The 27,827-nt window shown below is 41.9% G+C and overlaps 1 protein-coding gene, 2 long non-coding RNA genes and 1 other non-coding gene across 10 annotated transcripts; 1 reads left to right on the top strand and 3 right to left on the bottom strand.

Annotated features, from left to right (window-relative positions):
- Positions 1-113: 113 nt before the first annotated feature.
- Positions 114-19,781, top strand: ncoa4 (nuclear receptor coactivator 4). 4 transcript variants are annotated; one of them, XM_023970409.2, is made up of 10 exons: positions 114-413; positions 13,796-13,922; positions 14,918-15,058; positions 15,232-15,320; positions 15,578-15,686; positions 16,471-16,572; positions 16,701-16,823; positions 17,006-18,181; positions 18,336-18,428; positions 18,523-19,781. In XM_023970409.2, the coding sequence occupies exons 1-10, from the start codon at positions 376-378 to the stop codon at positions 18,526-18,528; spliced, it is 2,004 nt and encodes a 667-aa protein (XP_023826177.1). In that variant the 5' UTR covers positions 114-375; the 3' UTR covers positions 18,529-19,781. The 4 variants fall into 4 exon arrangements, with proteins under 4 accessions (XP_023826177.1, XP_070290989.1, XP_023826178.1 ...); XM_070434888.1 differs by lacking the exon at positions 114-413 and adding an exon at positions 1,123-1,470; XM_023970410.2 differs by lacking the exon at positions 114-413 and adding an exon at positions 11,659-11,815.
- trnat-ugu (transfer RNA threonine (anticodon UGU)) lies at positions 1,750-1,822 on the bottom strand. The gene has a single exon. It is a non-coding gene; the product is annotated as a tRNA-Thr (tRNA).
- Position 19,782: 1 nt separating the features above from the next.
- LOC139023002 (uncharacterized) lies at positions 19,783-23,504 on the bottom strand. Its single transcript, XR_011474067.1, has 2 exons — positions 21,639-23,504; positions 19,783-21,195 (listed from the first exon to the last, which is right to left on the bottom strand). It is a non-coding gene; the product is annotated as an uncharacterized lncRNA (long non-coding RNA).
- A 279-nt stretch (positions 23,505-23,783) lies between these two features.
- LOC111952006 (uncharacterized) lies at positions 23,784-27,363 on the bottom strand. Of its 4 annotated transcripts, none has more exons than XR_011474066.1 (4): positions 26,632-27,363; positions 25,565-25,658; positions 24,034-24,092; positions 23,784-23,893 (listed from the first exon to the last, which is right to left on the bottom strand). It is a non-coding gene; the product is annotated as an uncharacterized lncRNA (long non-coding RNA). The 4 variants fall into 4 exon arrangements; XR_002875664.2 differs by having other exon boundaries at positions 27,204-27,363; XR_002875662.2 differs by lacking the exons at positions 25,565-25,658; positions 26,632-27,363 and adding exons at positions 25,050-25,144; positions 25,254-25,426.
- Between the last annotated feature and the right edge of the window lie 464 nt (positions 27,364-27,827).

Below are 27,827 nucleotides of genomic sequence, written 5' to 3'. Positions count from 1 at the left end.
CTTATTTGTAGTGGAACAACTATCGCGAGAGATTTCCGTGCGAGACAACCTGTCGTTTTGTCCCAGACATTAGGTTTCCACTAGATAGTACAGCCACAAAGTCCAAATTTAAATTCAGGAAAACACCTTTTTTTGTTGTTTTGTCTAAATTTAGGTTCAGGTCAGCAGTGTGGTTATGGTAAGGGTTAATGTTAGTTTTAAAATCAGATTTTAAGAAGATACATTGTATAAATAGCTGGGTGTATGACTTTGTTGCTGTTCTAACTAGTTACGACACTGACACGGGACGGTTTATCCGGGGAGAAGAAGGGCAGTTGACTAGGTTTTTTTAAAATTATATTTTAAAACAGCTAACTAACTTAGCTGTACACGTCGATGTCTTCGAAGTCAAGAGTGCAATACAAGGGGAAAAGGTAGGTGTGGTCGGTGGCATGTGAACATTTAGCTAAAAGGTTTAGAAAATATTCAGTTGGCTAACGTTAGCTCCGCTAGCTAACCACGTTAGCGCACGAAAGTTATGTTCATGCCTAGATGGGATCCAGCTTTTATCATATTAACGTCAGAAGTAGATTTGACCCTTCTCCTAGCTTTAAGCTTATTCTCCTAACCTGCTACAAAAAGTCAAATCTGGCGTTAATTTGTCAAAAGCCATGACCAGGGGGAGTTTCATGAGTGTCGATATAGAACCCGTCGGGTGATTGGTTGACCTTCTTTGAGGCTGAGCCCTTTCCAAAACATGGCGGACAATTTATCTCCATCGGATCTGAATCCAGTAGTAACCACCATCTTCAATTACAGTTAACATTAATTATAATACGAATCTGACATTAATATATTATCGCAGAGGAGAGCGTGCTAGCTAACGTCTAAGTGTAATTCTATTTTTTGAAATTTGTACTAATTAATTCATATCATCCGTTTTTCTTATAAAACAGCTCAGCTAGCAAAATGCTAATTCGCGACGTTAGCTAGACTCAGGAGCTCATCCAATTGTATTGGTCACATACYCYTAGTWATGAGACCARGTGGACATAGCATAGTATCCAGGAGCCAATGGGTTAGATATGATTCCACCATGGGCAGCAACAACTGGCTACTAGTTTGTGTTCAGCCAAATGTGTTCAACTCAGCTAGTGTATCCAGTGACCGTATTTAGGAGGATAACTAATTACTGAAGTGTAACTAGCTAGATCACTGGCCAGGCAGTGGACGCATGACCTATGCTTTGAAACATTTGGGTTAACTTGCTCACTTTTTTTTTTTTTTAACTAGGCAAGTCAGTTAGAACGAATTCTTATTTACAATGATGGCCTAACCCGGACAACGCTGGGCCAATTGTGCGCCCCCCTATGGGACTCACAATCACGGTTGGTTGTGATACAGCCTGGAATTGAACCAGGGTCTGTAGTGACGCCTCTAGCACTGAGATCCAGTGCCTTAGACCGCTGCGCCAAGCAACACAACCGTAAGGTAAAAATAACAATTGGTGGGCTTGTTGTTTGGCTGGTGCTAACTGCTCATACCGGCATTGCGAGCTAGCTTAACAGATGGCTCTATAGCGCATGTGTGAGACGTCACGCACTCAAGAAGGCTCAACCAATCACCCGACGGGTTCTATGTCGAGACTCATGAATTGCCCCCCTCCGCCTTCCTACGGAAGATACTTATTACATTTACATTTAAGTCATTTAGCAGACGCTCTTATCCAGAGCGACTTACAAATTGGAAAGTTCATACATATTCATCCTGGTCCCCCCGTGGGGAATGAACCCACAACCCTGGCGTTACAAGCGCCATGCTCTACCAACTGAGCCACACGGGACTTATCTTGTTGTTACGCTAATGCTAGCTAGTAGGTAAAAGTATTCATACTTCATTGAACAAACTCAAGAGATATGAAGCAGTCAGGAGACTACATTTGTTTAATTATACTAGCTAGCTAARACATGCGGGTAATAACCTAAAGTATTAGCCAAAAAACTTTATCGGGGTATCGTTTGAGGCCTGGTGTCAAACAAAATGGGAAAAGGGGTATGCGGCACATGGGCACATCGCTATCTAGCTATACACTATATCAGCTTGATTGTTATACAGTGCCTTCACTAAGTATTCATATCCATTTACTTTTTCCCACATTTTGTTGTTACAGCCTGAATTCGAAGTAGATTGACTGTCCTATGGACAATAACCCATAACGTCTAAGTGTAAATCTGTTTTTTGAAATTTTTACAAATTAATTCAAAATCAAAAGCTGAAATGGCTTGAGTAAACTGTTCAACATGTTTCCACACATATTTCCACACTCTACTGGTCAGAGTCAACTCCTTGCACATCTAGACAGCCATGTTGCTAGGCAGGAACTGGAACTGGTTCCTCTCATTGGTGTAGGCATGGCCCTGGCTCCTATGTGTGTATGTCATAGGACTGTTCCTCCTCACAATATCTGACCTGACCTCGACCCACATTCCTCACTCCTCCCTAACTCACAGCTGTCATACATTATCAGTGACTGAAACCAGATGTTGCCCTTCTCCACTCCATAGGGTACATGAGATTTAACCATAACATGTTCTGACAGAATGTAAACTTTCTGCACTCCCCTTTCTCACTCAGTAAATTTGCATATAGCCAGTTCTAATATGTTAACATGAATAAGGATATTTCAAGTTAGAACCCAACAGACRGCAACAGAGAAGTGATCGGGTGAAATTATGAAGCCAAATGCAGCTTTACTACACTGCTCAAAAAAATAAAGGGAACACTTAAACAACACAATGTAACTCCAAGTCAATCACACTTCTGTGAAATCAAACTGTCCACTTAGGAAGCAACACTGATTGACAATAAATTTCACATGCTGTTGTGCAAATGGAATAGACAACAGGTGGAAATTATAGGCAATTAGCAAGACACCCCCAATAAAGGAGTGGTTCTGCAGGTGGTGACCACAGACCACTTCTCAGTTCCTATGCTTCCTGGCTGATGTTTTGGTCACTTTTGAATGCTGGCGGTGTTTTCACTCTAGTGGTAGCATGAGACGGAGTCTACAACCCACACAAGTGGCTCAGGTAGTGCAGCTCATCCAGGATGGCACATCAATGCGAGCTGTGGCAAGAAGGTTTGCTGTGTCTGTCAGCGTAGTGTCCAGAGCATGGAGGCGCTACCAGGAGACAGGCCAGTACATCAGGAGACGTGGAGGAGGCCGTAGGAGGGCAACAACCCAGCAGCAGGACCGCTACCTCCGCCTTTGTGCAAGGAGGAGCACTGCCAGAGCCCTGCAAAATGACCTCCGGCAGGCCACAAATGTGCATGTGTCTGCTCAAACGGTCAGAAACAGACTCCATGAGGGTGGTATGAGGGCCCGACGTCCACAGGTGGGGGTTGTGCTTACAGCCCAACACCGTGCAGGACGTTTGGCATTTGCCAGAGAACACCAAGATTGGCAAATTCGCCACTGGCGCCCTGTGCTCTTCACAGATGAAAGCAGGTTCACACTGAGCACATGTGACAGACGTGACAGAGTCTGGAGACGCCGTGGAGAACGTTCTGCCTGCAACATCCTCCAGCATGACCGGTTTGGTGGTGGGTCAGTCATGGTGTGGGGTGGCATTTCTTTGTGGGGCCGCACAGCCCTCCATGTGCTCGCCAGAGGCAGCCTGACTGCCATTAGGGACCGAGATGAGATCCTCAGACCCCTTGTGAGACCATATGCTGGTGCGGTTGGCCCTGGGTTCCTCCTAATGCAAGACAATGCTAGACCTCATGTGGCTGGAGTGTGTCAGCAGTTCCTGCAAGAGGAAGGCATTGATGCTATGGACTGGCCCGCCCGTTCCCCAAACCTGAATCCAATTGAGCACATCTGGGACATCATGTCTCGCTCCATCCACCTGCACCACAGACTGTCCAGGAGTTGGCGGATGCTTTAGTCCAGGTCTGGGAGGAGATCCCTCAGGAGACCATCCGCCACCTCATCAGGAGCCTGCCCAGGCGTTGTAGGATGGTCATACAGGCACGTGGAGGCCACACACACTACTGAGCCTCATTTTGACTTGTTTTAAGGACATTACATCAAAGTTGGATCAGCCTGTAGTGTGGTTTTCCACTTTCATTTTGAGTGTGACTCCAAATCCAGACCTCCATGGGTTGATAAATTTGATTTCCATTGATAATTTTTGTGTGATTTTGTTGTCAGCACATTCAACTATGTAAAGAAAAAAGTATTTAATAAGAATAMTTCATTCATTCAGATCTAGGATGTGTTATTTTAGTGTTCCCTTTATTTTTTTGAGCAGTGTATATCCAATCAGAGCACCAGGATCAATGTACTCTTCTCTTTACAGACAAACAAACTACATTTACATTTACATTTAAGTCATTTAGCAGACGCTCTTATCCAGAGCGACTTACAAAACTAGCCAGTTGAATTATTTAAACCAATTAGCACCTCACTTGACTGACTGAGTGACATGAGAAAGATGTGTGCTTACTTTTTTCTGATCACTAWTAATTACAAGAAATACCCTGATCATAATCGTATCCAGAAAATTGCCCAGAAAATTACTAACCTAATTGACAGAGTGAAAAGAAGGAAGCCTGTACAGAATAAAAATATTCCAAAACCAGGGTTCGTAAGGCTGGTTCATTGAGAGAGAACTTTTATTTTACAATGCTCCTGTGAAATGAAGCGCACTTATTTCTCAAGCTCGAATTCTCACTATTTTTATAGTTCTACTGGATGATGTTAATAAATGTCTTTGGGTTGTGACTCATCATGTGTGCTATATGTGGCTTATTGATAACAACRCTGTTTCCWACTATAGGCAGTTGGCTGCCTAGTGATTGCAACYTTGTAACTCCGATGTGAATAGTTGGCAACGATGTGTTGTTTCCAAGAGCTTATTCACTAGCATATCTAAAATAAATTTAATTGCACATGATACACATCATTACTCAAGTCAATCAATTGATTCCAAATCTTTATACTATACATGACACGGGTGGCATATGTTAATCTTGCCTAGGGTGGAAGCAGAGCTGATAGCCAGGCCTGACGAACACAATAATTTGCCTCTAATTTACTTGTTTGCTGCGGACCTTGGCCTGCTCAGTGAGCTGCTGCTGTTAGAAAGTCAAACCTGTCCAAATTCTTGGAGCAGCTTGCGATGCTCATTAGCCTCGTTACTATGTCCTCAAGAAGGCGCGATCTTGAGGCCGTCTTCACTCTGTTTTGGAGAAAGAATCACCTCTCGGTGGGCACAGTGGAAACAGGGTTAATCTTCGCCAGTTTTTCCCAGTCCCTTTTGAGGACCCTTATGGGTGAGGACCTCGTGTCTTTTGCATGAGTAAAAATAGAAACAAACACACCCGACACAGAGTTACAAGCAGCTTGAAGATTTATTAGGCTATGAAGTATATTTGCCTTTGATGTAGGAGCGCATAGACTGGTATTTCCATTTTTTTATTCTCCCGGACAATTTGCCTGGCAACAATTTAATTGATCGGATTTTCTCTTTTTTTATCGACCAAAAGCCGGCTTTTACCGACTAACGAAAACCCTGTCCAAAACATCCATCCTGTTTGCAACAAGGCACTAAAGTAATACAGGCGAAATCCTATTGGAAAACCTGGCTCAGTCTGCTTTCCACCAGACACTGGAAGAGGAATTCACATTTCAGGAGGACAATAACCTAAAAGCCAAATCTACACTGGAGTTGTTTACCAAGAAGACAGTGAAGGTTCCTGAGTGGCCGAGTTACAGTTTTGACTTAAATCTTCTTGTAAATCTATGGTAAGACTTAAATGGTTTTCTAGCAATGATCAACAACCAATTTTCACATGGCTTGAAGCATTTTGAAAAGAATAATGGGCAAATATTCTCCAATGCTGGTGTGAAAAGCTCTTAGACTTTCCCAGAAAGACTCAGACAATGTATTGACTTAGGAGTGTGCATACTTAGTTAAATGAAATGTTTATGTATTTCATTTTCAATAAATGTGTTCACTTTGTCATTATATTGGGTATTGGTGTGTGTGGTAGGTGGGTGAGGGAAAAAAAATCTATTTAATAAATGTTGAATTCCGGCTGCAACACAACAAAATGTGGAAACAGTCAAGGGGTTGAATATTCTCTGAAGGCATTGCATTTCTAACTAGGTAGTTAGCTAGAAATGAGGCAAATCATTAGCTAGCAACCTTCTTGGCTTGTGAAGCTCCGATGCTGTGTGTGTGACCTGATCATGCGTGTAATTGATGGCACCTCTTGTAGATTGGAAGACCCTAGCCCTTGATCATGACTATAAGTTCCATTATAGCTCCTGAGTGGCACAGCGGTCTAAGGCACTGCATCTCAGTGCTAGAGGTGTCACTACAGACCCTGGTTCGATTCCAGACTGTATCACAACCGGCCGTGATTGGGAGTCCCGTAGGGCAGCGTACATTTGGCCCAGCGTCGTCCGGGTTAGAGTTTGACCGAGGTAGGCGGTCATTGTGTAAATAAGAATGTTCTTAACTGACTTGCCTAGGTAAACAAAAAAATACACATTCAGTAAGTCATTGGAGTAAGCTGTGTCCTGTATGGGGGGGTTTTGTTAAAGAGTAACTTTCCTGAAATGTATTTTTTTTAAATTGGAAAACAGATTTAGACTTTAGTTATAGTGAGACACATCAATTCTGGTCTTCATTTTGACAGTTCGTTGCAAAGTGATTATATTTTAGTAGTAAATCTATCTCTCTCTTTGCCCCTAGCAGTTTAACTCTGCCATTGAAATCGTGATGTAGAGGCACCTTGAGAAGGTGCCTCTACGTCATCTCGAGGGGTTCGGTATGAAATACTCTCCCTTCTAGATGTGCTGGTTGGTACCACCTCAAGGCTTACTAAAAAGCAGGTAACAGTGTGCCTTATTTGGCAATGGCCTTGGTAAGTGGAGTGTGCCAATATAATTTCATTGATGTATCCTTGACTAGACTACTGACGTGCACAATAGGCACGTTATGCATATGACCAAATTCAAATAGTTTGTTTCCAGCTTCATACACATCTGTGCATTGACAAAGTAAAAAAACATGTATGCTATGAGGATTATATATTTATATTGACAGCTACATCCATCATAACAAGGGCTAGATTACAATGGCGGTCATGTCAACTTTTTGTATTTTTTCCAACCTGCTATGACTGATTGGTGGGTGCAGTCTGCTAAAACAATTGGCTTACAGAATTTGGTGAGGATATTATTAATTAGAGCCTACTGGATGATAACTTGTTAATAACTAGGACAGAAGAAATAAATTGCCTTTCTGACATAACATGGGTACAGCAGATCCCCTTATTGTATGGGACACTTTTAAATGTGCCTTTTAGAGGCCTGCAATTCAGTACTCATCTATAAAACAAAAGCAATTTAGATCATAGGAGTCCATATTAACAAAGAAATTGAAGGACGAACAGATAGATAGCAATAAAAACTTGTACCATAGAGCACAGAATAAGTAGAGGAAAACAAAAAGACATGGAGGAACTTATTCAAGAAAGATCTTGTAATATATTATAAAAAATAAAACGAACTGGATGGAATATGGGGAAAATGCACCAATTCTTTTTCAATCTTCAACATAGAAATGCAACCCCAAAAAATGTATTGAAATTTGTTACAAATTGCTAATTGTATGGATTTTCCCCCTATTAATAATGTAAAATTAACATCTGACAGAAATGCTCATGTGAAGACCAAATTACAGAGGAGAACTTCTTGATGCAATTAAAGCCTTTAAGGCTGGGAACTCCAGGGATGGATGGCATGCCAGTGGAAGTATACCAAACTTTTTTGATATGCTCAGAGAACCATTATTAGCATGTTTTAACCACTCCTATAAACAGTAGATTATCGGACACGCAACAAGAAGGTCTGATTTCAATTACTGAAACAGGATCCAGTCCATTTAAAAAATTGGAGGCCTCTACACTTCAGTGTTGTGATGCCAAAAAATTCTAGCTAAATGCTTGGCGCATAGAACTAAAAAAGGTATTGTCAGATATGATTCATCCTAATCAGACAGTTTTTTTTTACATTGGAGATAAATAAGACAAGTACTGGAAACAATAGAATACTATGGAATAACGGGGACACCAGGCCTGGTTTTTATAGCTGATTAAAAAAAGGCTTTTGATAAAGTACAACTGGAGTTTATATATAAATGCCTAGAATATTTCAATTTGTAGAATCTCTTATGGGTTAAGTTATGTATAGTAAACCTAGGTGTAAATAAGGCTACATCTCAGAAAGTTTTAAACTGGAGTAAAACAAGGTTGTCCACTACGGCATATCTAGCTGTTAAAATTAGATCCAACAATAATATGAAGGGATTAGAAATCCGTGGCAAACAAAGGTCTCATTATACGCTTAGATTCATGTTTTCTTCTAAAACCACAATTAGAATACCTCCACAGCCTCATAGAGGATCTAGATACTTTTGCTAACCTCTGGATTAAAACCAAATTATGGTATTACGTATTAGATCACACAAAAAATAGGCTTTTACATACCGTGTAGTTTACCAATAAAATGGTCTGATGGGCATGTGGACATACTTGGTATGCAAATCCCGAAAGAAAGAAATGACTCACTCCAGTAGGTTTTTAGAGAAAGTGAGAAAAATGGATAAGATCTAATACCTGTCTATTTGTGGAAAAATCACCCTGATTAACTCTAGTTGACCTATTTGCTTATAGTTTTGCCTACACCTAGTGACCTGCTTTTAAATTATATTAACAAAAAAGATTCAATTTTATTTGGAATGGCAAGCCAGACAAAATTAAAAGGCCTATTTATATAACGAATATGAATTCAGATGCCAGAAATGATTAAATATTAAAGCACTAGACCTCTCACTAAATTCATCAGTCATACAAAGTTATACTTAAATCCGGAATGGTTCTCTAGTAAATTGGTAGGAATGTCTCATCCCATGTTAAAGAATGGCCCTTTCCCTTTATTCAGATTACAACTGCTCACAATCATATGATGCCAAGGTACTTAAAATCAGATACCACCTGGAGCTTCCCCTGACACATAGACATCTGGCTCCGTAGCATCTGTTGCCCTCTTTGTGAAGAACATGCAAACAGTTTTTTTCACATTGAGATGCAAACACGAGTCACTGAGTCAATCTGTAACCTGGACCATTACAGTAGTGAGTTCTTGTGCAGCTTGTTGTTTGCTCTTTGCATGCACATTTATCACTGTATCATCTGCATACATTTGAACTTCAGACCCAGTACAGACAGAAGGCAGATCATTAATGTACAAGCTGAACAGGAGGGCCCCCAGTATTGACCCTTGGGGCACGCCCACATCATAGCTAAGAGTGGGCGACAGCTCATTGCTCAATCTGACACACTGAGTTCTGCCTTCAAGGTATGATTTCATCCATCTCAAGGCATCAGGGAAAAGTTGAACTTGGACAATTTTGTGATGAGAATCTCATGGTTAACAGTATCAAAAGCCTTCCTTAGGTCCAGAAACACAGCCCCAACAACGCCCCCTTTGTCCATCTTGGTGATTTATAATGGGTGATTTCAAAAGGCATTGTCAGTCAATCAATAATATAATAATTATTAGCAAAAAAATGTATCTTTAATTTACAACTGTAGAAGCTATGATAATAGAAAGGGTCAGTCATTTTGTGAAGCATCGCAGCACAGATGAAAAATATATGGCAAATAGAAAACAAAATGGATGGTGTTAAGCGATATATGGGAGGGGTTGAATGGAGCTGAATTGTGGGACTAATAACAATAACAAAAGTTTATCTCAAATACCAGCAACAGTGTGTGAAAACCTTGTGAAGACTTACAGAAAACGTTTGACCTCTGTCATTGCCAACAAAGGGTATATAACAAAGTATTGAGAAACTTTGTTATTGACCAAATACTTATTTTCCACCATAATTTGCAAAATAAATTCATAAAAAATCCTACAATGTGATTTTCTGGATTTTTTTTCTTCTCATTGTCGTCATAGTTGAAGTGTACCTATGAATGAATTACAGGCCTCTCTCATCTTTTTAAGTGGGAGAACTTGCACAATTGGTGGCTGACTAAATACTTTTTTGCCCCACTGTATATACCCCAAAAATATATGGGGGATGCAAACAATTACATTGACGGAAGCAACAATCTTTACGCAATATTAAATATAAAAAAGTTGGCTCATAGTTCGATTATTGTGAGATCTAATCCGACATGGGGAAGATGTTTTTTTTTTTAAGTTTTTGATCCTTTATTTACAATATTCATCCCGTGCCCACACACTTCTAATTCTTAAAAGTGAAAGCATACTTATGAGGGGTGGCCCAGGTTGTAGTTTTACATTTTTATACACTACCCAAGACCAATCTGTGAGTTAATTTGATATTGGGGAAAAAGTTACTTTGTAAATACGGCAATGSGTGTTGGATTGAATTGAGCTCCTAATCTTTCAAGGTGATGATTGCACTTTTCTTCCCAACACAATACCTAAATAAATGTGAGTCCACATTTAAAACAAAATCGGGCACACCATGAGGGATTTGAAGGCCGCCAGAAACGTGTTGTCACTGAAAAATACTGTCAGCTGCAACTGTGATAAATCCGGTTAAAACAGTGTACAGTAAGTGTATATTTTGCATTTGTGAAATTATTTTGATGTGATATGAAAGTATAGGGCTTTYTGTTTCRAGAACTGTATCGCAATTGAGAATCGATTCAGTATTAGATTAAGTATTTTGCTGTTTTGGCTGCCAGAGCCAGTCTACCTCTTGGACTTTAAGGAGTAAGGGTAGGTTCCTTAAAATAGTACATGTTGGGCTAGGAAGACCCCACCCCACAGTAGCAGATTGTCAACACATGATTGTGAAAGTTGTCTATCTATGGACACACACACAGTGATGGGCAACTTACTGATATTACCAAAACATATTAAAACTAGTTAACATTACACGATACAATGTATCACTATAGTTAAAACACTGAACCCACTTTTTGGGGATGGCAGCCTGTCACTTGGACCCTCACTGGTAACTTTGCAAGTGTGTTGCCCACATGGAAATTGTTATTACAATGTCAAGAAATGTCGAATTCACTTGATTGCTTTGGGATTTCCAATAGTTCTTCACATTGTCTTAATAAAGACAGTAAGTAATTGTATTACAGCCAGCCAATGAACCAAATCATTATTTGTGTCGTTAACGCGCCTGTGCCTGCTCTGCATTTCTTTGGTGTGACTGACAAAAGGAAAAATGCTGACAAGTATTCGCTTTGCGGTCTTAGAACCGCCTTTGAAGGGCCCTTGTTTTCCTATTCGTGGTGTACGTGCGGAATGCGAGACTTATGCCGCGTTCAAAACATCTGGGAACTCGGAAAAATACGTAGCCCATATCACGACGTCAGAGATATTCAGCTGATGTTAGACGGGCTATATGAATACATTTGATTTGATTCAGGTCGGAAAGTCGGAGCTCTAGAAAGAGGCCCGGGTTGGAATTCCGAGTTGGATGACCGTTCAAATATATTTTCCCAGTAGGAGCTAGTCCCCCCCCAAGAGTTCTAATTTTTTTGAACGTTCTGAAGTCGGAAGTCAGAGATTTCCGAGTTCCCATTTGATTTGGTTGCTTGAACGTAGGCTCTGAAACTCAGCCAATGACGAAGCGATCAGCCGTGGTTCGTGGCAAGATAAATCATGAAAGCGAACAATTCTCTCATATCCTTTTGTTTATGAGAGAAGGGAGCAACATCAGCGGATTTAAACGGACAGATATCGCTGAACATTCCATAACATGAGGTAGCTATGGCCTTGGAGTTTGGTTGGCTTTGTACGGTTGATTTTCAAGTATACGTAATTTTTTGCCGGTCTCTTGCATAGCCAGCCTTGACGATTCAAGCCATGTAGAGACGAACTCCATTTTACCTGAGCTAATACATGTATTGACCAACCGGTTAATTGTCGAAGACGGTGCTATTTTAAKATGAGAAATACGTTTAAATGTGTGCGTTGTCTCCTAATGACCAAAGAAAGAGTAAAAGCAAGCTGCCTGGTCCAGGAGACCGTTACTTTTACTCTTAACAAACTATCAACCAAGTCTCTAACGCTGACATTTGTAGCAGTTACTTTGTTGCAAGGTACTGGTTTTATATATGGTTGAAAGTGTACTAACAACTGTGAATTTTTAACTCTTACGTTTTACTGTGATCAAATACTTAATCGTATTGTATGATTAACAGTGTATTTCAGTAACTTTGCAGCTTGAGTATTGAATAAATCCTATGTCAGCTGCTTGAACAAGCACTCACATGGATGGATGTATAGAAAGGGAAGTGTTTTAAGTGGGAGTGAGATTTTATGGCCTAAATTTTAAGCTGAATTGAAATACTTGCTTAAGCTATAGGCCTAACACTGGAGTCTCAATTTTTAACATTTATTTATTGAACCTTTATTCAAATACAACCAAGAGTAACCCCACTTGTTGATTTTGAGGTGATCTGTGAAATCAATGATGGGCATCCGGTCTGATTCTGGACCTGTATTTTGCAACACATCTAATCACATTGTTTACTGTTTATTCCCCCCCCCCCCCCCCAGGACCAAATCATCAACTCATCATGATAACCAACTCGTCAAGCGTTGATTATTTGAATTAGCTGTGAAGTCCTAGGGCAAAAAACTAAATGTGCACCCAGCGGGGGAGGGGGTCCAGGACTGAGTTTGAGAACCTGACCTAGAGGGCATGCTGAACATTCACTATAATTTGTCCATTGTTGTCTGTCAAAAGCCCAGCAAAATGGGTATGACAGGTAGTGATTGAGCAGCAGTTTTAGGATGGGGTTTTGTTGTGGGCTCCCTTATGCCTGTGAGGGATGTCAATTGAGAGACCTCAAAGCTGGTGTAAAGATCGAGTTAACAACAAGCCATGAGACCAATTCAGAATGAATAGGCCTAAATATTCCTTTTAACTTAATTCCCTTGCTAAAATTTACCTCAGTCATTGCTCCCGCATGGCACAGCGGTCTGAGGAACTGCATCTCAGGGTTAGAGGCGTCACTACAGACACCCTGGTTCGATTCCAGGTAGTATCACATCCGGCCGTGATTGGGAGTACCATAGGGCGGCGCACAATTGGCCCAGCGACGTCCGGGTTTGGCTGGTGTAGGCAGTCATTGTAAATAAGAGTTTGTTCTTAACTGACTTGCCCAGTTACATTTAAAAAAATCATTTTAAAAAAGTGTCTCCACACAGGTAAATTATTAGTTTACAGCACTCAGTATATTTTGAAGCACAGTAGGCCCATCTCCCTGTGGAGCGTGGACTCTGATCGGTCACTTTAGTTACACCTGTTGGTGGTCACAATGACAAAATGAATACTGTGATGGGAGTGTGTGCACCTTGTTTAATTTCTTACATCTCATACTTATTCCCCCCCCCAAAAAATCTTAGTGTTAAGGGATGTAAAGCAGAAGTGAAAAGGGACAGAACTCTCGCTTTCCTGTTTGTTGGTTTCAACGTAAAAGGGAACAGAAATTGAGGCTCAGTGCTGACGGTACAATATTTCCATACTCGTGCATGAATTAAACTAGCATTTGCTTTATTGGTGTATAGGCAATGAACTTGATTGTTCGAGCACCCCCTATTCGGCTCACAATCGATCCCTGAAAGCAGACAGTGGCTCACTGAACCAAGGGAGGATTTAGGGCTTTGGAAAGAAAGAATAGCATTTTTTTCGTGTTATCAGTCTAACCCTGTAACAAGAACTGTGTCTCTCTGCAGAATGTCTCTTGTGGAGGAGCGAGAGAAGGCCACCCTCAGGCAGTGTGTGCAGGCCCGCTCTCAGCTGGAGGAGGCCATCGGTGGGGTGACGAGGGCTGAGGCCCAGCTCAAGGACAACTCCAGAGAGGTGAGTAAAGCCACCAGGGGGACCCTCTTACAGCCCCGTGGTCCCATCCAGGGTTGACCCCCCCCCTCCTGTTCTAGTGGATCAGAAGGAACTGCCACTGGGTCCGTTTGTGCTCCGGTTATGTCAGGAGCACACAGCTGGGCTCATACGAGCATTTCGCTACTCCGCAATAACATCTGCATAATATGTGTATGTGAGCAATAACATTTTATTTTAATACAATGGCCTCTATGCTGTAAACACAGTGGTTTTCAGGGATTTAGGACAAGCAACATGGTTAGTCACCATAGGCTTAAGGAAGGCAGATGGGTATAGGGCGTGTATGTGTTGATGTGCTGGGAAGCCTAGCAAACATGGCAGGGTAGTCATTAGTTCCCCACAAACTGATCCATGGCATTATTGTATGTCATAACTGTGGCAGATATGCTAAGCCCTGTTAGAGCTGTGATGTTAAAATGGGTCTTTTGAGCTGTGATAAAACGGGTCTTTGTCCTCCTGACGTGACCACATTTTTAATGACTAGTATGTGGCTCGTGATGAGGACGAGCAGAGGGACCGGAGAGACAACAATTGAAACATGACCACCGGATAGTTTCCTTGACCCGCCTTTATAAGGCAGTAGCAGGGAGAGGGCAGGTCACTGCAGTCTGAGGACACAGASGACAGAGGATCCACTACTGCAGCAGCAGCTCACGTCTCACTGCATCTTAGAGAATCATCCAGCCTTTTTCTGACTACCCAGCAGAGGAATAGGTAAAAGCAAAGGTGTTTTCCCTTACTCTTTGATGTGGATATAGTAGTTGACTGTGTTGGACGCTAGAATCAGACTTCTGATGGGTCTATAGGTCAGTGTGCTGTCTTGTCTGACTTTGCTTAGCTTCAGCAGCAGGAGCGACATCTCCCAGCCATGACTTGGGAGTGTGTTTGTGTGTGTATGCAGGTCTTTATTTTTTATTTTTTGCAAACTAATTTGTTAATTTCTCTTGTGTTTACAGGTGAAGTCCCAGCTTCACACCTGTATCAGCAGACACCTGGAGTTTATGCGTTCCCGTGAGGTGTGGCTGCTGGAGCAGATTAACCTTGTGGAGCAGCTAAAGGGAGAGGCTCTGCAGGCGCAGCTGCATCAGCTTCACTGTGTGAGTAGTACCCCCATGTCTGCAGCACAACACAACAATATCTGCACTGCACAGTGTCTGCTCAGAAACCTCTGAAGACCAAGTTCCATTTAGTCTCTTCTCTCTTTTGACCTTCTCCTCATGTTACCGGTGTCATGTCTGATCGTCTCCTTTTCTCTCTCTTCTGCCCACAGCTCCGAGGCCAGTTTGACATTCTCATTCATCAGCTAGAGAACTCCAACAGCAACAATCTGGCCAACCAGCTCACCAGCTGCATGGAAAAGTAAGAGCTGCCACAATGGCCTCTGTCTTGAATTAAATGTAATTTGGGAGTCAGCATTTGCAATTATTGTTTACAGTTGGTGTTTAAGTCATGGCGCTTGAGCAATCATTTCAGTCTTTCAGTATTTGCTTCCATTATACCTCTATAAATAACTTGGGCATAGTCACATTAGAACCTGAAGTTTGGCATGTGTAAAGTAGGTAGATGTAGTTGACTGTGGGAGGAAGGGGCTGAAATGTCTACTTCTGTGTGTTCAGGTTATCTTCCCTGAACTTGACTCCTGAGGAAACCCCTGAGATGAGCTTCCAGGCTGACACTCGTTCCCTGCGTCAGGCCATCACCTCCTTTGGAACCATTGCCACCCAGGTACGTGATCCTCTGGGAGCTACAAGCAGAATTACACACGCACACATCTTACTAACAAAATTCACTTCAGACTGGATTTAGCCCAATGCCCGATGTTGATTTGAGAAGTTTAAACTTTGGCTGTGTGTTTACCGGTTGAGCCTCTTCTGTCACCCTGCCCGCATAAAGCTCCCTATCTGCTCTTAATGGAGGTTTACAACCAACTCCTGAACACTGAGGCATAAAACTGTACTCATTGCCAGTCTTTGTGAACGTGTAAATGTTAAAGGTACATTTCATAAGATTTAGACATGTAAATTGATATATCAGTTGTTGTCAAGGAAAGAGTCTTATAGAACATGGGAAATCTTTTCTAAGGTATACAGTCCCATGTTCTATGAAGGTATACAGTCCCATGTTCTATGAAGGTGTACAGTCCCATGTTCTATGAAGGTGTACAGGTCCATTTTTTGGTTTTTTTTTTTTTTTTTATTCTGATGAAGGCTGCTACAGTCCATGTTCTATGAAGGTGTACAGTCCCATGTTCTATGAAGGTGTACAGTTCTATGAAGGTGTACAGTTCTATGAAGGTATACAGTTGCATGTTATCAATATTCTGGGGGGAATCTTGGGAATTGCAGTTTGAGAACAACACGGTGAAGGTATTGGTTATGCTTTCCTCGCTGACTGCCTTGTGGCCCTAGTTCCTCAATCTGTGGTTACTGCTTACATAAAACCCTGACATCTCCCACATGTCCTTTAAATGTGGATAGAATGTTCATAACTTCCCTCTCTCCCTCCCCAGCACATGGAAGTAGGACCTGTGCTGAATAGTGTCCCTCAAAAATCGAATACTAGCGAGCAACCTTGGCTTCAGCAGAGCTTTCCAATCGCAGCTAAGAAACTGGTTTGTACCATGCCACAGACCCTTTCCATGTGAAGTTGTGATTCCTTTGGTTCTACATGCATGGAGTCCTCACTCACAAGGAAATGCACTGTACTGACATGCACGCCTGTTTGTTTTCTTATATGTAGAGGGTGGAGTCTGCACCTCTTTCCGACTGGCTCCTTGGAAACCGTCCAGTGACTACTACCCCAGTTGGATACCAGTCAAGCAAGAACCCACAGGATTGGTTGATCCCCCGCAAGGAAATTCAGGTGAGACCAGAAGGCGTGAAATACATTTTCTTGTTGCTTATAATTTATCTAGACTCTGTTCCTAGAAAAACAAATATTTAATTACATCTATTTTCACATGAAAAAATATTTGGTCCAATTTATACCCAGACTGTCACAAAGTCAAAAAGGTAATGTTTTCTTSTCTTTCCTCTGTCGTCCAGTCATCCTGCCCTAAGGCCCCCTTTGACTTCCTCAAGTCCTGGGGCCACCTGATGGACCTGGAGCTGTGGCTGCTGAAGGAGGAGACTCCCATCAGAGAGAGAACCAACAGTATCTGTAGCACAAGTAGCAGCTCAAACTTCTCCATTGAGAAGATTGATGAGTCTGAGTTAGAAATGGCTCTGGAGGAGGAAGAGATGGCAGAGATGGAGACACTGAGTGACTGGCTCATCACCCCAGCTACTGTTGCCAAGGAGACCACCAGCGAGAGCTGCCAGGCCTCTGATGTTGACAGGCAAAAGCAGGTCTCCAACCCTTTCCAGGAGAGCTTCCACGCCAGCGATTGGCTGCTCAAATCAGACTGCGGCTCTTGCTGTGACAAGTCCGTGGAGATTGAGAACCTGGGCAAAATCTTGTGCCTGAAAACCACCCCCACCTCTGCTGCCACCACARCCCAGACCCCCAACACAKKKCAGGTCTCCAACCCTTTCCAGGAGAGCTTCCACGCCAGCGATTGGCTGCTCAAATCAGACTGCGGCTCTTGCTGTGACAAGTCCGTGGAGATTGAGAACCTGGGAAAAATCTTGTGCCTAAAAACCACCCCCACCTCTGCTGCCACCACACCCCAGACACCCAACACTGTAGACAACTGGCTGCAGCAGGCCATTCCAGGCCAGCAGTCCTGCAAAGCCAACGCGTCCTGCACCAGCTTCTCCGAGTGTGTGTGTGATGAGAACTGCGGCAAAGAGGCCCTCTCCACCTGGCTCCTCAAGAAGGAGGGTCGGGACAAGAACGGGGTCTCGGTGGACAAAAACAACCCCAGCAAACAGTCCACCCTCTACCACCAAGAGCAAGAACAGAAGGTTCAGGGCATCCTGGAGGCCTGGCTCTACCCTAGCAAGCCTGGCAAGACCATAGGCCCTACGTCCCAAGCCTTATCCCTCTCAGCCTGGGTGTCTCAACCAGCCTCCCAGGGGGAGGAGAAGGCCAGCAGGGTGGAAGACAGCCCCAAGTGGGTGAGCCCCTTCAGCATACCACTGCAGCCAGAGTTCTGGCTCGTGCCTGCGAAGACCCACAGTAGCACTGCTGTCACACCGAGACAGGAGAGCACAAAGGAGCAACCCAGCACGGAACCAGAGGAGGACAAGTGGCTTCTACGCAAGCGGGCCAATGCTCAGGTAAGGCTATGGGTAATGGACTGATTGGGGAAACTCGGTCTTTGCATTCTTTAGTTTTGAAATCTCTCAACCASTGGTTAACCAGTGACTCTTTTTAGCCTCAAGCTAAAGCTGGGTCATACTCACAATACTGTGTTCCTTGGTCTGATTTCAGGAGCGACTTGCCCCTCCAACAGTATGTGATCTATTTTCCTGTATGAAAATCGGTGGAGACCAAGAGAAGGGGCTACACCCTGCACCTATACAGGTAAGAATCTCAATAGGCATTCATATTTATCTGAGAACTAATTTGTTAATTATTTGTTCKTGAATTCTTTATTTCCTTTCCCCCTCTTTTCCAGATGTAAAAGCTGTAACCAGTAGCTTTTTGAGGAGATTTTTAGGATTCTATTGTGGAGCCACTTTAATGCTGATCGTCGCGCACAATGTCTTGATTAACTTTTTCCTCCAATGCTTGTCTGGGTCTCATTCCCCCCCCCCTCTCTCTGAGATGTGCCTCTAGTCTGAAGTAGAGGCTGGGGTTTGTGGATGTACTGCCATCTGGATTTTTTTGAATTTGTCTTCTATAATCGTAGTGTTCTCAATGTCAAGCTAGCAAGATGGGCCCTTGGATCTAAAGCTAACTCACAATGTGATTTTGAGAATCTCTATTCTCGAGAAAGTACCAGCTCGATACATGAATGTTTGGTGTGAGGGAGGTGAGATTTTATTTTAAGAAACCTTTTTTATGGAATGCGGTAAAGAGTTGTCACGCATACATCACTAGTGGTATTCACAGAATTCCATCAGTCTGTGACTATATCTAGTTTTCCCCCATACTCAAATAAGACTATCAGGTAATGTAAGCTACACTTTGATTTCTATTTCCTAGTATATGTTTTCTTCRGATCTGGTGAAATATTATTTTGTCTTAAACACCAGTATAGCTTTCTCTTAAATGGCTTCAAAATAGTCATCTGAATTACAAGCTTACCCTAAAGGCGTTCTCCATGACCAATACATCTACATTTATTGCACTACCATAACTCTATAGTTCTGGTTTATGTGCCTCAAGTTTGCTTCATTGTATTTAGTGGATACGTTGTGAAAACGGTGTTGGTTTTCCTGTCCTGTATCCCCTGTGAGTTGAGATTTTATCACTGCTGTGCAAGAGTTGATTGTTTTCATGTTGCAAATATGCAAGCTGAAAACGTTGTGCCCAATATAGTAATTCCATTGAAATTACTTTCGATTGGCTGAATCGAACGAGGCAAACGACTACTGCGTAATCACGGTAGAACCGATCAAAAAATAACACCTTGTATTGATAACCACTGATATGTCTTTCTGCATATTACCTCTGTAGATGTCTCCATAGTGGGTAAATCAAAGGTATTGTACATGGCTCTTGAAGTGCAATGGGGAGTTGGAGAGGAGAAACACAATGGTGCTTGATGAATGCTTCTAATTGTTTTTTCCATGTTCATTTTTAACATATTAAATATTGTTTTTTCCCTGTTCATTTTTAACATTTTACCATGACATACTATCCATATGATTGCTTATCTAACTTTCTCTGCTGTTGTACCATATTTAACTCTTAATAAAAACAACACCTTGAGTTCTGTTGGACTTCTTTTGTAAATCAAGTGTTTGAACTTCTTTTTATTGCCCAAACCAAGTTGCAAGCATGGGCAGTTGGTCTGGAGAAATGCACAGTGAAGCATTAACCAATGTTGTGCTGATGACAATATGTGCTGCTGTCACAATGGAGTTGTGTACCCAACTATTGTGGATTAGATAAGCCATGTCAGACCAAGTTCCACCAGTCTTCCCATGATGACAGAGATTGGCCACAGATCAACCATACTCTGAACTCAATGCACAGGCGTRTTTGTTTCTCCCTGCCTGTGCATGTGACGGCCTCAACCTATGGCCTATATCTACTCAGACACCCCCTCACTAAAATGGGTTGAGTCAAGAAGTGCATAGCTCACATTTCTTGAATACCCTACAACTGCTGCAAGTGTTCTATATAGAATCTGCAAACTGACTTCAATCTATTTTTAAAGGGTTTTCGACCAATAGAACCGTGCCAAGACTGTAGAGACAAGTGGGTTAACTTCTTTGCCCGGTTACCATTTTTTTTTTCTGGAACTGCAGAAACTTCATGTAGCAAAACCTGTCACAAGTAAACAAATGTGAGGACCAATCTAATTCAACATACAGATCAGTGTCAAATATGATTGAACTCAATGACTGCAACCTTTGAAACAGCAAAATAATCATTARTTCTTGAGATTTGTTTACAGTGATGAGCAGAACTGACTTGATAGCCTCTTTTTACATCTTTGCAAGTCAGGTGAAATCACAAGATGGCTTGGTAAGACATTACTGATAAAGGAAATCATACATTTTTATAGAAAGCAGGACATTGATATGTTCCCTTAGTTTAACAAACTGACTTGTCTTTGTAATAAAATTAACAGTAACATTCTCTTGGAATAATAACGCAAACATTTGCAAATTACCACATGCAAAGTTGTGGAATGAGATACTTATGTAGACATCCATAGGAAGCAACTCCACCTTTCACTTCAGTAAGACAGCATTCAATCTTTGCAACAACATTCAAGTCAGTCAATAATACTGATTCAACGTGACATTTACAGACAGTGCAATTCAGGGAAAAGCTGTGCATAGACAGTTGATCAGATATTCACAGCAATGAATCCTAACACCAGCAACAAATTGATACACATCAGAATGTGCAGCGTTGATGTGCATTACAGCATAAATTAGGTCAAACTAATGCAAACTTAGGGGCCTAACTCGGGTACCCACTCAGGTACAAGATAAGTTATTACGGAAAGGGAGGATATGTCTACAAAGGAATCAAGATCTATTTGGGGAAATGTTTTGACTGGTCAATGTTCCATCAGTAGCGGGTGGGAGGGTTTCCCTTCAGGTGGTCCCAGTTGTTATATAGAGAGATGACAGAGCCAGGCCCCCTCGCGCTGGTCCACGTACACCCCCTATAAAAAAACACAAACTGTCAGTCACACAAGTCAAATCTAACCAGCCAACACTGATATCAAACCAACAATAAACAGTGAAGGAACGAATGGAATTCTAGTACCACAGAGACATCTAGCAGCTAACCATCCCCCCCACACAGCCACAATAGAACAAAGACATGAGGTATGTTTCCACAGTCTACATTCAACACTGACTCTTGACAAAGGCATTGTAAAAGGGCAGTTTGTTGGTGGGAATTTGCACACGCCTATGGAACCTGGAAAGTACGCACAGCTAACAGCAACAGTGGGATATGTCTTCATTGGTTAATGGGACCCTAGTTAACACGATGCCCTATGCACCAGGCGGGGTTGAGTGACAGTTACCACGATGTTGTAAATCATCAGCACTAAGCATGATTTCACATAGAAACGTAGGAAAGTACACGAGATCAGCTTACAGTTCAGGATCAGGTTTGAATGGCAAAGCGTCTCAATGAGAASCCATTGCTATGGGCACGCAGAAGCAAAGGCAGACCCAACACGTCTTTATCAGGAGAGCTGAGTAGCAGCATGGTTGGCTGTCCCTGGCCCCATACAGCGGTAAGGGACAAGACTGATAAGTTCTCGTACTGTAGCCACAGGCCCACACCCACAACCAGCAGCCCCTAGATAAGTGTGTGTGATGCAGTAGGGGTGCTTATGTCACCATGGCAGGAAGACAGAGGTTGCTTGAATTACAACACCCCACCTACCCACACAAGGGAGCCCACAACCATGAGAGCAGAGCACTGATGCAAGGAGAATGCAAAACATGCTGTCATTGTCCAAAACACCTCATTGAACTGCTTTTGGATCATTTCCATACGCCGTATGCACCACCAGGGAATTTTTCTAAAAGAATGAAGATCCCTTCATATTAGGCTATGTGATAGGGTTGGGCACTGTAGCTAGATACAAAACATTTATTTTCCTTTGTGTGTGTCAGGATTGTTATTCATATCCCACTATGACGCTGTGTGAATCACTACCACTACTATTAAGAGACTTCTCAATGAACCACTAGTCTGAAACCAAATTGAATGGGAGGCAGACTCAGCTAGCAGAGGCATCAGCACAATGGGATAATGTTACAATTATGCAGGTTGGTTGCCAGTTGCCTCAGGACAACAACAAAAAGTCCAACTAGCTATGTTTATCCTACTTCCCTAATGGACGTAAGAAATGATCTGCATGTCTAGACYTTTTGCTGCAAGGTTTAGTGACGTGTGTTAGCAAGTCACACAAATGCAAGTCCATAATATTTGTTTTTAATGTTGATCAGATTCCATCTGAGTGTRCTTACTGGTGAAGGTCAGGGCCATACAGAGAGAAATGACTCTGGTCTAGACAAGACAAACCCTAACTGGAAGCAGGCACCTCTTCACTTGATTCATTTCCAATGGACACATTGCATGAGTGGAATTCTAGACGTTGAACACATCAGTGACAGAGATATTACGACCGTGATCAAAACCACYTTTTTTTTTAACAGCAGGGCTTTTACACAGATGGAGAGAGTATAAACGAGAGTAAATCAACCTTGAAAAAAGTAGCATAACTAGACTTTGTTTTGTACCATAAAAAGTCAGAAAGGGAAAGATTTTACGGAGACTACATGTGAGTCTAACGTTTAAAATGTGACAGACAGTATGTCTGTTTGACGAGTTTCAAGCATGTTCATACCAGAAATAATAGTTGTCTGGCAAAGAAAACCCGTGGGGTCAACTCGGACAGGGGAGCAGTGTTCATGTGACAACCTTAACAGTATATGAACTCTAAAGCTAAAACCCGTTGTTGATCCCATGGTTGTGTATTTAGTTGGGTGTCCTTAACCCCTCTGGCTGATGCTGTTCCCACGCCCCTCCCTCCCAGTGATATAGCAGTGTAGTCCAGTGCGAGCTTTCGAAAAACTTCCCCTCATGAATTTGGTGCGACGCATGCTGGGAAATGTTGTCAGCAGAGGAGTGTCCTGTCTAGATACGGTCTATATGATAACAAAATCTGGCAATTACAGCCTACTGTCCCTCCCTCCAAACTCACTGAACCCGTCATCAGTCTAACCAGGAAGTGGTGTCTGCAACAACCTCTTTCAATCACATGCAGACATCTGGGTGGAGTTTTAAGTGGAATCTACAAGGAAAATTAGAAGCATGTCAAAACCTGTTTAACCATTGAGACAAACCATCAGGTTTTCCTGGTCGACCAAACCAGAAAGTCCTAGATTGGTATTTTCTATTAGCTTCCACTAAAAAGAATATGCTGGGGGGGAAATCTAGAAGTGTTTATCATGGCTGTCTGTGTGTGTGTGTGTGTGTGTGTGTGTGTGTGTGTGTGTGTGTGTGTGTGTGTGTGTGTGTGTGTGTGTGTGTGTGTGTGTGTGTGTGTGGGTGGGTGGGTGGGTGGGTGTGTGTTTGAGGAGACACGAGGAAATGTTTCCAGACAACAAATCGGATTTTACCGTTCTGCATTCAACATCATACTATCCAGCCAGCTATTGTACTGGTGTTTGTTTGCTGTTTTTACATTTATTTATTTAAATTTAAAAAAAGTTCCTCTACCAGCCTGTGGACTTTTACAGCATGCCTTTCATTGTCCCAGCAGCAACKGTGTTGATGTCATCCTCTGCTCCCCGTGCCTTCTCGATGGCCACCCCCAAACACACTGTACAACCAAGCTGAGGACACAAAAGCATACAGGTGAATTAATGCCACATTATCTCAATAGAAACAACAATAACAGTATGCCAATGTGTGGCACTGCTCAAATTACACCAACGACTGCGTCAATCCTCTGGTGGGGAATGACGGCACTCACCCAGTGAACCAAGTGTGTTCGCCCATGTCGCTCCTTGGTGGGTCACCAGATTTAGGAGCCTAAAAGTGAGGATATCATATCCATTAAAAACACAGACATCTACAGTCTAAACACCAACTCTGACAACGTCAATGTGATACAAGGGTTGATTTACGACTAGGGGTTCTAGTAAAATGGCTGCGTATTGAAAACCTGATGCATGCCCGTTGAAGTTATGCTTCACTTTATATGGAAATCCTATATCAAAAAGGGTTATCCATGAGTTGAGGTGATCATCGGGCAAAGCGCTGAACAGCCTGTCAGATGATAATGTAGTTAGACTGCTGTACCTTCATGATTGATCTGATTCAGCTTCAGACATGCACAAACAGTCAAACTGCACTGCACATGACACTGTCTGTCTATCTTCTAACAGCGAACAGCTGGAAAAAGAATGACCCGGGTCAAACCAATATTCCAACTGGAGCCGGCATTACAGTGAACACAATCTATCCGTGGCCAAGGCAGACTTCGCCCTCCTTCTCCTATCCTGACAGGGACTAAGTCATGTGATTGCTCGGGATGTCAAGAGCGCTGACAAGGCCAATAAACCCAGCTGTGTTACAGCACTAAAAAGTTAGGTGTGTCGACGCAGGTGTGTTAAGCACAGGGTCATTCAATGGCCGGGTGAGTGTGACATCATCTCAATGAAAGCAACAACGTAGGTCAGATTTACAACAGAACACCATCATATAGGGCTACTATATCCAGTTTTCCATGGAACAATGTGTTATTACTGATACCGACTGGGGAAAACAATGATGCTGCCTATCAGCATTATAAATTCAGCCAAGAGGTTTGGTGAGAATCAATTTCAACAAATGTAGAGGTATGTAATTCACTGCTTCTCCCCCCTCTCTCTAGCAGTGGTCTGATCCCATCGGCAGTTTACCTTTGGACCACAGAGTAAGATCCTCACTATGAACTAAGCAGGAGATCCAGTGTTAATAATTACAAATGATGGATTAATGTCATACCATGTCACGTCAGATTATCCATGCATGTCACTTAGCTTTTCTTCTTTGCGTGGAGCAGAGTATACTTTGAGTAGATTTAAGTCCCAAATAATCACCTAGTTGAATCAATACAGATTGCAGATTGTTCACACAACCGATAAGATTGAGGTTGGCCAAAAATCTTGCTGCTTAAACATTATTACCCATATAGATGCATTTAAATACCTTTAGAAAGATCAAATGGAACCCTTGAATCATTGTACCAGCGCAATCATAATGGAGAACATGACAAGTTATCAACCAGCCATATGAAATATTTTGACACATACTGAACAAATTGGTGAAGACTGCCCTCTGCTGGTCGATACCAGAATGAGTAATTATAGTCTACTGAAAAAATTATTGAGACTAATATAACTCTTAATCTGCTTTGTCTTTCAAATCCAGAAATAACTTGTGAAGGAGATCCAACTTAATTATATTTGACATTTCATACAGGCTCAAGAGCGAGACTAAGGGTCAAAACAATATTTCACCAGTAATAGAACAGCCTCCGATGGTGAAGAAAGCCAGTTCAAATCGGCCTCTGACMTTGTTGGCATCAGTCGGTAAAATTAAGTCATCAGGGTCCTGTGGTAATATTATAAGTTATTAGCACCGGACTAGTATTACTAGAGAACGTTGGGTATGTCATTATTACCACAGAATGTGCGTTATRCCAGAGSACGATTCGGACGGGATTATTTTATTCCAAACTGCCCCTTGTAATTATTATTTTATTTATATATATTTTAAAAATMGACATTATGACGGAAATATGGAGMMTTTTTTCTAGGCGTGAAGATATTTCAACAGGTTCAGGCGATAACAGGCTACACTGAGCTTGGTTCCAAAGTTTCTAAACCATATATAGTTGCCATAATATTTGAATTGAGGAAGTGTGATCATAATCATTAGGATAGTTTAGCGATCCTTAMTAGAAGACGTCCTAAATGCCCCCCAGCCTTCAGATGTGCARCAAACAGCGCACTTGATATGCGTTTTTAGGCTATGGATGAGAAAGTTAACTTTTCATTTCCAAACGTTTAGCTCAGTTGTATGCGGCTTTGCGATCTATTAACAGCAAAGGTTGCATTACATTTGCGCATTTTTTTTAATGATGCATTTGGCGATGGGAATGCATTCGCACAAAACGTATAAACAAAAGCATTCACTGTGAAAGTTGATACATGAAGGCCTTCATACAGTATATAGGCCATGCGCAGTACTTCGTTAAATTGATCTGATCAGTTGTTTTATTTCTCAAACCACGGGCAACACCTGTCAAACTCAGACATTTCTCTCAAAACACGGGACTAGCATTATCAGAGGACCTTGGAGTTTGCCAAAACAATAGGTTATTCTGGCTGGAATTGTTACTCTCCTGCCATGTAAATTCCAAATCACTGACATGGCAGATTCGAAAGGGACTAAAATTACAGTTGTGCTCATGCACATAATTACATTATCCGACCTCCCCCAGTAAAACTAAACACATCCGATTTGTTGTATTGTAGATCCAGTTTGTGAWCCAAAGTCATTCATTATACTAACTGGAACTCACATGTGTAAAATATCTTAAAATACGGTGAGCCGGGGCTCATCCCAGTCAATGCGTGAGGAGAGAAAAACACATAGACAATAGTCAGCTGACGCTCATTGCCACATCAAATAGGTCGAATTGAATTGCAGTCTTTCCATATCACATTGAGAAGTAATTTACGCCGAATTCAGTGTTTGAATATTCAGGCGATGCTCCACCAAATAATGCTGAAACCACCCTTACTGGGTCCACTTGATGATGTATTGTCCATGTTTCCTAATTAACCTGTGAATTTCTTCCTTCCTGGCTCAGTTAGTTAGTGAAATTAGCTAGTTAACTTACTTTAATCAAGGAATTAGCTATTAGCGCACCTAGGTAAAGGTAACTAAATGGCTTGCAATTTATCATTAGCCTATATACCAGCTATTCTGGGGAGCATTTAATTCAAACCCAGGCTGTTTGTTAGCTATCTATGTTAGCTAGCGCTTCKTCGTCTTGTTTCTGGCTATCTTAACACGAGCTAACTAACGTTAGCTATCTTCTGAGTATGGTACGGTAGCTAACTTACTATTACTGAATACTTATCTCTATACCTTAGCTAGCTACCGTTAGCTTCTTTGAAATTATTGGGTGTACTACTAGTTTCTCAACTCCGACCCAGTTAGATAATAGTTTCAAAAAATGTAGCTAGTTACAGTATTAGTTAGTCACACAGTAGAGTGACCGCTAGCTAGTAACGTTAGCAGACTTGTTTAAGACATCCACCAAAGATGGTGGATAAATTTAAGAGACTTCACGCAGGCCTTTTAGCGTTGACAGTTTCGGTCTACTTAACTGGGTGTGTCTCCCTTAGACATCAATGCAATAGCAGCTGGGTCTGGTCTACATAGTTCGTTGACTTTCATTAAACTAGAAAAAAGCTGGGGGGAAACAGTGAGTGTAGTGTCTCGCTTCCAATTCAATTTCAATTTAAGGGGCTTTATTGGCATGGGAAACAGATGTTTAAATTGCACAAGCAAGTGAAATAGATAATAAACAGTAAAAAATAACAGTAAACATTACACTCAAAAAAGTTCAGAAAGAATAAAGACATGTCAAATGTCATATGATGTCTATATACAGTGTTGTAATGATGTACAAAAGGGAAAATAAATAAACATAAATATAGGTTGTGTTTGTTCTTCACTGGTTGCCCTTTTCTTGTGGCAGAAGTCACA

The sequence above is a fragment of the Salvelinus sp. IW2-2015 genome, linkage group LG25, assembly GCF_002910315.2.
Source record: "Salvelinus sp. IW2-2015 linkage group LG25, ASM291031v2, whole genome shotgun sequence".
NCBI lineage: Eukaryota > Metazoa > Chordata > Actinopteri > Salmoniformes > Salmonidae > Salvelinus > Salvelinus sp. IW2-2015.
The sequence above is the reverse complement of the archived record's forward strand: the minus strand, read 5'-3'. Positions and strand labels throughout refer to the sequence as shown.